The sequence below is a fragment of the Palaemon carinicauda genome, chromosome 1 (assembly GCF_036898095.1).
Source record: "Palaemon carinicauda isolate YSFRI2023 chromosome 1, ASM3689809v2, whole genome shotgun sequence".
Taxonomy (NCBI): domain Eukaryota; kingdom Metazoa; phylum Arthropoda; class Malacostraca; order Decapoda; family Palaemonidae; genus Palaemon; species Palaemon carinicauda.
The window spans coordinates 23,153,181-23,164,477 of NC_090725.1; the positions used below are offsets into that span (position 1 = coordinate 23,153,181).

General features: G+C 32.8%; 1 protein-coding gene across 2 annotated transcripts in view; it reads right to left on the reverse strand.

Moving 5' to 3' along the window:
• LOC137641622 (probable glutamate receptor) overlaps window positions 1–11,297 on the reverse strand; it is a 189,591-nt gene that overhangs the window by 32,315 nt on the left and 145,979 nt on the right. The window contains exons 2-6 of one of the 2 annotated variants that reach the window (XM_068374355.1): window positions 7,780–8,039; window positions 7,047–7,148; window positions 5,327–5,659; window positions 3,639–3,754; window positions 1,927–2,100 (exon numbers count right to left, since the gene is read on the reverse strand). In XM_068374355.1, the coding sequence (XP_068230456.1) occupies window positions 1,927–2,100; window positions 3,639–3,754; window positions 5,327–5,659; window positions 7,047–7,148; window positions 7,780–7,893 (839 nt within the window). In that variant the 5' untranslated portion in view covers window positions 7,894–8,039. The remainder of the gene's footprint in view (window positions 1–1,926; window positions 2,101–3,638; window positions 3,755–5,326; window positions 5,660–7,046; window positions 7,149–7,779; window positions 8,040–11,297) is intronic. The other variant, XM_068374363.1, reaches the window with a different exon arrangement.

Sequence of the window (11,297 nt, forward strand, 5' to 3'; positions counted from 1 at the left end):
TTTAGTTTTCAGAATGCCTTTTTTATATGTTTTCTTAGAAGTAAAGAAATATGAAAGTCAAAGTAATATAAAAACACAATTGATAACAAATTACGGCAAGTATTCGACAACATACTGAAAATTCAAAAACAATAAAGTATACTAGAATAGAAATATGTATGTTAGCCTACATCACAGGAGCTGTTGTATCTCAAAACATATCCCAGGATTTTACCAGGTGTGTGACTTTAGTCTTCATGGTTTTTTCCTAAGTTTACCGTTCCCGTTTCTCTATGTTTCTTAGCATTATTATTGATTTTTTAAGTAACAGATCACAAAGAGTTGTTGTTGATGGGCACCATAGTTAGTATCGGAATGTGATATCTGGTGTTGCACAGGGTAGTGTTCTTGGTCCATTACTTTTCATACTATATACACATCACATGTGGTTTGGTCTAGAAACAAGCTTGTTGCATATGCAGATGATGCTACTCTTTTTGCATCAATTCCCTCCCCTGAATGTAGATCTGGGGTTGCTGAATCCCTTAATAGAGATCTAGCTAAAATTGGTACATGGTGCAAATTATGGGGTATTAAGTTGAATCCTAACAAAACTCAAAGTATGATTCTAAGTAGGTCCAGGACAGGGGCTCCTGAACATCCGGATCTCAGTATTGATAATGTTTCTTCAACTTTGTATGACTCTTTTTAAAAGTTTAGGTGTGATTCTCGACAGCAAATTTACTTTTGAGAAACACATTAGGTCTGTGTCTTCTACAATGCACAAAAATTTGGCTTATTGAGAAAGTCTTTCAAGATTTTCGGTGTTCAATCTATTCTGAAGAAGTGTTTTAATTCTTTCATTCTACCTTGTTTCGAGTATTATTCTCCTGTTTGGTCTTCAGCTGCTGATTCTCATCTTAATTTGTTGGGCAGAAACTTACGGTCTATTAAATTTCTTATTCCTGATCCAGATATTAATCTTTGGCACCGTCATTCAATTAGTTCATTATGCATGTTGCACAAGATTTTTCATAACTCTGACCATCCGTTACATTCAGATCTTCCTGGATAATTCAATCCTGTTCGTAATACTAGGTAGGCAGGTAATTTTAATAGCCAGGCCTTCTCCATCATGACGCTCAATACTACACAGTATTCTAGAAGTTTTATTCCAGCTGTGACCAAGTTGTGGAATGACCTTCCTAATCGGGTAGTTGAATCAGTAGAACTTCAAAAGTTCAAAGTTGCAGCAAATGTTTTTATGTTAAACAGGCTGACAGAAGTCTTTTTATAGTTTATATATGACATATCTGTTTTGACGTTGTTACTGTTCTCATCATTTATTTATTCCTTATTTCCTTTCCTCACTGGGCTATTTTTTCCTATTGGAGCCCTTGGGCTTATAGCATCTTGCTTTTCCAACTAGGGTTGTAGCTTGGATAGTAATATGTATATATATATATATATATATATATATATATATATATATGATAAATTTTGCACATTTTTACGTGTTTTTCATATTCAAATAAGCCATTAATATATCATAATATATATGGCTTATTTGAATATATATATATATATATATATATATATATATATATATATATATATATATATATATATATAAATTATATATATATGAACAGATAGCCTACATATGTATGTATAAAGCATATATATATATATATATATATATATATATATATATATATATATATATATGTACGTATGAAAATATAACCTACATATGTATAAAGCATATATTAATATGTATATATATATGTATATATATTTATATATATATACTGTATATATATATATATATATATATATATATATATATATATATATATATATATATATATATATATAAGTCATTATATAATTGCTTTCAATTTCCAAAATTGGCACAATGTTAACAATTCCAGAACTCGTACTCACTCTCCATTTTGCCATCCGTATGGGTAATCAACAGCTTGGCTCCTCAGGTAATTCCAATCCAGGTCCGCAACAGCAATGTCTGCTCGATCCTCAACTAGGTCCCCCACTAAGCCGGTCCATTTCCCGTCACAGATATTTCCCCAGGAAAGGTCGACGTTTTCAAAGCAATGAGGTCTTGTGGGATTGAAATTAAAAGATTTCTTCAGGAGTTTAGGAAGTATTGTTTAACCTCCGCCAACGATGTTGGGAGGTTATGTTTTCGCCCCTGTTTGGATGATTGATTGTGTGTGTGTGTGTTTGTTTATGAATAGCTTCCTGGTCACAATATTAATCGTAGAGTAATAAAACTTGCAGGGATTAACTGTTATGTAAAAAGCTGGAACTGATTAAATTTTGGAAGGTCAAGGTCAAAGGTCAAGGTCACGGCTAAGTAAAATGTCCAATTCACATAATTAGCCATAAGTTTGGACATCGTTATCATAGAGACTTCAAACTTGGTTCATATTTGAGTTTATGAAAATACACGCTAATTATTACATGGTAAGGCCAAAGGTCAAGGTCAAGGACGAACAAAAGGTAGAGAAATAAGCTGCCACGGTGAAGGTCTGCACTCTACTGAGTACCCCTCCAGTATTTTAATGAATTACTCTGATGGGCTTCTTGAATTACATGAAATGCAGAAGAGGTTTTTTAAGAATGAACTTTATTGGTGTTAGAATTTGAGTGAAATAGCAAGAGATCTGATTATGTTTTCGCCCCTGTTTGGATGATTGATTGTGTGTGTGTGTGTGTGTGTGTGTGTTTGTTTATGAATAGCTTCCTGGTCACAATATTAATCGTAGAGTAATAAAACTTGCAGGGATTAACTGTTATGTAAAAAGCTGGAACTGATTAAATTTTGGAAGGTCAAGGTCAAGGTCAAGGTCACGGCTAAGTAAAATGTCCAATTCACATAATTAGCCATACGTTTGGACATCGTTGTCATAGAGACTTCAAACTTGATTCATATTTGAGTATATGAAAATACACGCTAATTATTACATGGTAAGGCCAAAGGTCAAGGTCAAGGTTGAACAAAAGGTAGAGAAATAAGCTGCCACGGTGAAGGTCTGCACTCTACTGAGTGCCCCTCCAGTATTTTAATGAATTACTCTGATAGGCTTCATGAATTTCATGAAATGCAGAAGAGGTTTTTTAAGAATGAACTTTATTGGTGTTAGAATTTGAGTGAAATAGCAAGAGATCTGATTATGTTATTCAAGTAAATATATGTTTTTAAATTTGAATCCAGTAACAGCAAGACTTGTCATGTGACTTGTACATTTAATCTATCCTTTTATTTTTTTTACTTATCAAACCGGGCAAATTCATATCTGTCCACTTACCGAGAATGAATATTTTAATTAATAAAGAAGTTTTCTTAAATATCATATTGTGATGGCTATTTACTTATAGTGATAGGAAGTTTGCGATATCACTGCGAAGTCGAAAAGCTCTACTGTACTTCTCTAAGGTTTTATTTCATGAACCCTTTACATAGTTAACACCTGTTTCCAGAAAGAAAAGTGATATAACCCCATTCACTTCCTCTGGTTAGAGATGCTTACAGAGCGAGATATCAAAATTAATTAGTTTGTTTCCCCAATTAAAATTAGTACTCAAAATGTTATAAATCTATTTTCTGGTGTTGATTTGGCTTAGGAAATACTTACGTAAAGTTCATGGTTTGCTTCAAGATGTTGAATAATTCTCCCTTTATGCCTCTCATTCCATCAAATGATACAGTCCCGTCCTTATTCACCCTGTCGTACATCACGTAAGGATAGGACTGAAAAGAAAAGTCCTTGAACATAATTTTCTATAAAGGTTTTGAAAAGTTGCTTATGAATGGCAACGGTAAGGGATATGCCAGTGGACCAAGACCCCTGTGCATCAAGCCAGGACCAGGGAGAGCCAGGCAATGGCTGCTGATGACTCAGCAGGTAGACATAGAGGCTACCCCAAACCACCCATCCTTAGCTCACAAGGATGGTGAAATTGCAGACACTACAAGAAACTATCGAGCTTGAGTAGGTCTTGAACTCCCGTCCAACAAATTCTAGGCAGGGACGTTTCCAATAGGCTACTACTACTACTACTACTACTACTAATTTTGCGTTAGTTTTTACATCCATTCATTCTTTTGAAATCCATAAAGGTTTTACATACAAATGTTGTGACTCATCTTTATTCATAAAGTCAACATGATCAATAATGTAAAAGTAATGGTTAAAACCTCTCGTGAAGGGGAAAGTAAGATTATTTTATTTTAGATTTCTCATATCAATATTTCTATCTATCTTTTTATTTTGGTTGGATCAGCAAAGGGAAATACAAAATCAGAATTGCTTCGGTAAGATACTACCGCCAGAGAGTTATGGGGTACTTTGACTCGCCAGACAATATTATATTGGATCCTTCACTCTAATTACGGTTCATTTTCCCTTTGCCTACACACATGCACCAAATAGTCTGACCTATTCTTTACATATTCTCCTCTGTCCTCATAAAACTGACAACACTATACAATTCTTCTTCACCCAAAGGGTTAACTACTGCACTGTAATTATTCAGTGGCCACTTTCTTTTTGTAAGGGTAGAAGAGAATCTAGCTATGGTAAGCAGCTCTTCAGGGAGAAGGACACTCCAAAATTAATCAATTGTTCTCTAGTCTTGGGTAGTGCCATAGCCTCTGAATCATGGTCTTCCACTGTCTTGGGTTAGAGTTATCTTGATTTAGGGTACACTCGGGCACACTATTCTATCTTATTTCTCTTCCTCTTGTTTTGTTAAAGTTTCTATAGTTTATATAGGAGATGTTTATCTTAACGTTATTACTGTTCTTAAAATATTTTATTTTTCCTTGTTTCCTTTCCGTAATGGGCTCTTTTGCATGTTGGAGCCCCTGGCCTTATAGCATTCTGCTTTTCCAATTAGGGTGGTAGCTTAGCAAGTAATAATAATAATAATAGTATATATAAATTCCAATAGCGTTTTAAGATAATAAGATTTTAAGCTTATGGATTATTACAATCACTTTCAATATCGACTTGTTCCAAAAATGGGTCTTTAGAAAAAAGCATTGAGGATTCACACTATACTACCATTTAGGATCAGATAAGATCTAGGGACAATATTAACAATTTGTTCCATAAATGGGCCTTTAGAAAAAAAAAACTTTGAGGATTAATACCATTCTACCATTTGGGATCAGATAAGATCTAGGGAGGAGGATGGATATGTTTTTTTTCTGTATTACAGTTTTTTCTTATCTAACTATTGAATGAAAATCAAGTCTACTGTTGATTCAAAGACTATGAAGAGTGAAATTAGAGGAGAGAGAGGCAAGACAATTCTTCACCTGAAGTGTAGAACAGCGGAGGACGAGACCCATCAGGTCATGCCTCCTTTCCCAAGGTTCTCGTGTGAAGAAAGGAAGAAGATTTTGTTTAGCTCTGGAAGGTGGGGATAATTGTAGCGTGTTGTCCACATTCTCCTGCTCTGAGTCTGACAGAGATTCCTTCCAGAAGTGATCACGTTGAGATCTATCTCGTGAAGGTCTCCACATCTCGGATGACCAGCTCCCGAGGAATATTTTCTTTGGGGTAAAATGTGAAGCAGCTTTGTAAAGGTCCCACAAGTCCACTTTAATTGGTTTTGCGTCTTCATTGTTGTGGACTATTGCAAACACAGCCTGTTCATGGAGTTATGAAATTATGATCAGGTGTCTTGTCAGGCTAATTGAAATAAATTCATATATGATACTGTAATCTGTGGCCTTTAATTATTGCATCTGGAATTTGGCAGGTATGAAATAAAATGTGACTTTAGTGCGTTTTTAAGCTACTTATAATGTCATTTGTTTGTGGGGGTGGGGATTGGTGGGAGGTTCAGAATGTGGTACATAATTAATAATTTTAACAGAAGATTCATTTTCGAAAGTTCATGTAGTTTCTCTTAAAAGATCCATTTGATATGGTCGTTACATTTAAATACTATTGAGTCCATTTATGTAATTACGATGATCAACTTTAATTATTGAAAACGATCTAGAATTAAAGGAACATATCAATGGAAAATCGAAATATACTTAAGACAGTTTATATAGGATTAGTTGACATTATGTATTACCTAGAATCCTAGATAATCAATCATCTACATTAATGTCATTTTATCAGACAGAAATGACAAAACAATGAATTTTATCCCTAACAATCAGTTTTAGCATTGTGATTTACTACCAATTTTCCATAATCTCATTTCTTATATAAATTCCAGGAATAAATGTTGCCAAGCATTTACCCATTTAAGAACGGATATATTGACATAAAAGGAGTAATATTACGGTCACCAACCCGTAAAAGATATTAACAAAGTAGGGTAAAAATTACGGTCGCCTGTATTTTACTGAAATACGGCTGAGAACAGTATATATATATATTTTTTTTTACTGAGAATTTCCGATTAAGATTACGTTTTTTTAAAGTGTAAGGCATATACCAATATACTCCATCGAACATGACTCCTCGTGCTATGAGCTCATGTCTCTCTTTTAAGCCTTAGTTCAACCTCTGACGGTGTGATATGTTTTTTTCAAAGGGTGTAGCCTAGTCTTAGTTTTTTAATCTTTTGCATTGCCAAAAATCTTGGTATTTACGCCAACTAACTTAAGGTATGTTTTCCGTTTTGTGATAACTGAAAAATTATTTAGAAGTTGGTCATCACCTACATTTACTAGGTCTTTGGAGCATTTATCTGCTAATTTTTAATTTTCTCTGAATAAAAAAAAATCTAGCAATATGCCTTAGCGCAAGATAATTCTATATTACTCAGAAAAACTTGACAATAAAGAAAGACAATATCATTAGTGTCATAAATTTAAGTAAGAGTCTGATGGAAACAGATATGCAGATAGAGAGATAAATAATAATAAAATTATATAAAAAAGCGAAATCTACCCTAAAATCTTAAAAAAAAACCAGGTTAAAGTTTGTATAAGAAGTTGAAATTCTTAAAAATGCTTCATCATACAAACTGTGACTTACAATAAATCAAATACATTGCTGGGAAAGTCATATTACCTTATGGTCGAGTGGTAAATGTAGGTCATTGAGAGTTGAGGACATTTTGGGATTTGATAGGATCAACCAGGATGATCGGCGATGTTCTTCTGAATTAAAGACCTTAGGGCAAGACAAATTTTAATACATGCTATATATATGTATGTATGTATGTATGTATGTATGTATGTACGTATGTATGTATGTATATATGTATATGTATACATAAATATATATATATATATATATATATATATATATACATATATATATATGTTTGTATATATACATATATATACATATATATATGTTTATATATACACACATATAATCATTTATTTATATTCATTCATAATTATATGTATATAGATATATGAATATGATTTTACACACACATATATACATGCATACACACACACACACACACACACATATATATATATATATATATATATATATATATATAAATCCATACATATGCATATACATATAGTATACAGTATACAGCATATATACCGTATATATACATACATACATACACACACACACATATATATATATATATATATATATATATATATATATATATATATATATATATATATATATATATATGCAGCAGACCTCCATATATATGCATACATATACAGTATATCTATATCTATCTATCTATATATATATATATATATATATATATATATATATAAATTATATATTCATTATATACATTTATTCATATATTTAATATAAATACCTTTCTGAGACTTTTAAACTCATTTAAAGTTACGAGACATCCAACGAATAAAGGGGACGAATCACTTTTCAAAATATCAAAAGTTCTCTGGCCAGTGTCCCAACCATCAGTCATGTCGTTCACAGAAGAATTAACTTTTCCTATAAAGGAGTTGTAAAAGGCAACATATGCAGTTGGAGAATTAAGAAATCCATTTCTAGATACCAGTAGCCATTTTCCCCACAATCTTTCCTGGGAGGATTTCACACTGTCACCATTTCCTGAAATTAATTATAAGTATAGTCTCCGCAAAAATTCCGAGCGAAATAAGCCCCACCCACTGATGACGTCATGGTCAATCACGTTGCCTCCCCACCCCATGATGACGTCATGGCCAATCACGTTGCCTCCCATGTTAGCAACAGTCACAATACATTCCCTTATAAATTTCAAGCTATTAACACGTGAAGCAACATGATTGGTCATGACGTCATAGGGATGGGGCTTATTTTGCCCGGAATCTTTGTGGCAACTATAATAGCAGTACGTTTCATTTTTAATTTAAAACCAAATCTATTCTCCTTATATTTTTTGTAGTATTGCGAAGTATTATATAGGTATGAGAATATCATTAGTACTGTTATATGTATAGAGGCTTAATTGTATAGGTCTGTGGTTTTCTTGAGATTACCCTCATAGACGTAATTCGGTCATTGAAATTAGATTTCTGGGTGTACTTTGAGGAGCTGGCGAGATACTGATTTTGTGGTCACTTCGATCAAGCTGATAGTCTTAATCCTGACTTAGAAATCCTCACTTTTATAGATTAGCTAATTCATTTATCAAGTTATTCATATATACATTTATTCATCTATTTATTTGTTCATTTAATCATACATTTTCAACTAGAACTTACCTTCCAGTGTATGAAAGAAGTAAATGTGCTGAAATCCTTGACGCTGCGCGTACTGTATAATAAACACTGTTACGTCCCGTTGGAAAATGGTAGCAATTACTCTATAGAAACTGACGAACAAGCTCGAAACAATGAAGAGTTTCATCATTAGTTTCAAGATAACAATGATCAACACTATTTAGTGGCCGAATTTTAAAATAACAATGATCAACGGTATTTAGTGGCCGAATAGGCGTTGCAGGAGACCACAAATGAATGGTAGAGCATCACGAACTCGAATAACTGAATAATGCCCGTTGTGTCAATAAATTAGTCAATGACGTGTTGAGTGTTTACAGAGGAGGGCGTGAGTGTTATACTGTCTTCTTTGCATCTTTATGTCCTTTGTCAATGTTGCACTGTGGGAATTATTACCTGGACTGTTATTATCGTAAACATAATAGAAATGCAAACTTGATAAGGTGATTAATTATTTGATACAAACAGATATTACTATTAAAGTTTCAGTGAATCAACAATTGTAACCATGAGCATGGTTTGACATTTTCATTATTTTTCAATGCCAGTACTGGCAAGAATTGGTTATCTGTATCGATCTAGTAATTTATGAAAGCTTTTGTTAACTTGATAAATAAAGTTATTGAGCTTATATTGGACCTGCTTCATTTAATATTAATATGTCAATATGACTTTTTTTCACATTATCAATGGTTTGATAACACTCCTTCAGCTTTTTGCTTCCATTGTAACTCATTGCTTCCTTCTTGGTAGTTATATATTACCATCTGTGGTAGATAACAGGGGAGGGTGGGCTGTGGCACCTTAGAAGTTCCAGCCGAACTCGGTTGAGTCCCTTGTCAGGCTGGGAGGAACGTAGAGAGGAAAGGTCCCCTCTTTTTTTTATTTGTTTGATGTCAGCTACCCCCAAAAATTAGGAGAAGTGCCTTGGTATATAGATATAGATATGTTACCTTATGAGTCAATGGTGTATAAATGATTGATCAAGACTGCAGCTCTAGAAAGGCTGTGTCACTACGCTTGCCTTTTATCAACAAATAGAGTATCGAGCAGTCAAGAATGAAGGCCAAATATTTAGATATGCATGAACACGCACACTGCTCTCACCAGGGTATAACTACTCTCCCTCTCTTTACCCAAGAGATGGGGAAAATAGTGTGACCGAAGAGGATATATATATATATATATATATATATATATATATATATATAAATATATATATATATATATATATATATATAAATATATATATATATAAATATATATATATATATATATATATATATATATATATATATATATATATATATATATATATATATTATCATACTATAGTCCCCTGGTCTGGGAACTAAAATATATCATTATATATATTACGGCTGGCAAGCTACACAACCTCTCAAGTTCCAATTACATTAATCTGATATATTTGAAAATATTAATACTCGAGCTCTGAGACAGTTATATAACTCCCAGACAGCAATATATAAAAACATTGAATATCCAAGGGTCTCTTAAGTACACTCAAAACTAAACTGGGTAATTATTCTTAAGAATTATTTAAAGAACCTCTTACTTTGATTCTTTAACAGGGTTACGCGTGATTACTGAGATAAACACTGGTGATTGAAATAATACACTACAAAAATAAACATATTCTATGAAAATTACAACACTGAAAAAATTTATATAAAAATGAATCACTCGAAATATTAAGTTTGAGCAAACAGTTACAGTCTGAGAATCATATAATCACTTGACTCGCAATATTAAATCTGCATAAAGCCTTACACTAAGACAAAATAAATAAATACTTATGAAAATTATACAATCACTTATTTCAAGGGAAATTAAGTTTTACACAATTATTTAGTCTTCATACTTAATGAAAATAGTTAACCTGATAACGATACAAATATACTTCATGTTTGTACATGAATCTCCCTGGGCCAGTTACAAAGATTTACACAATACCGAAACTCACCATAACACAATAAATCTAAGATTCTGGCCAAGTTGCAGCAACGTTTTAACACACTACACACGTTATACGCTAGGGGTACAAAATCACTTTGGAGAGGACACACTATACGCAATTTGAGAGAGAGATGGATGTACTTTAGCTCGTTCACAGGACAGGGTATTTCTCTTCTGCTCCACGCATCCCTAGGAGCACACACACACACACACACATATATATATATATATATATATATATATATATATATATATATACAGTACATATACATATATATATGAAATTAGTAACTTCTAGAATATTCTAGATAGATTATTCTCATGGCTTGGGGGGCGGCACCTGGCGACAGCAAAGTTACCAACTAGCTAAAAATTCAGGGAATGAACCTTGCTTTCAAGGCAACTCTCTCTCTCAGCTGCTCCGCCCACCTAACGTTCTCAGAAAAAAAAAAAGATAAAATACTAACACTGGGGTTCTCGAGAACCTTCCAAAACACATGGCAAATATAAGAAATGTGTATTTTCTCACAAACATGATGCAATACCTTAAAGATATAAAAGAAAATTACATAAGCCCTTGTTCATATCTCATAGGGTCACTTAACATTTTTAAACATATTAGGTAAGA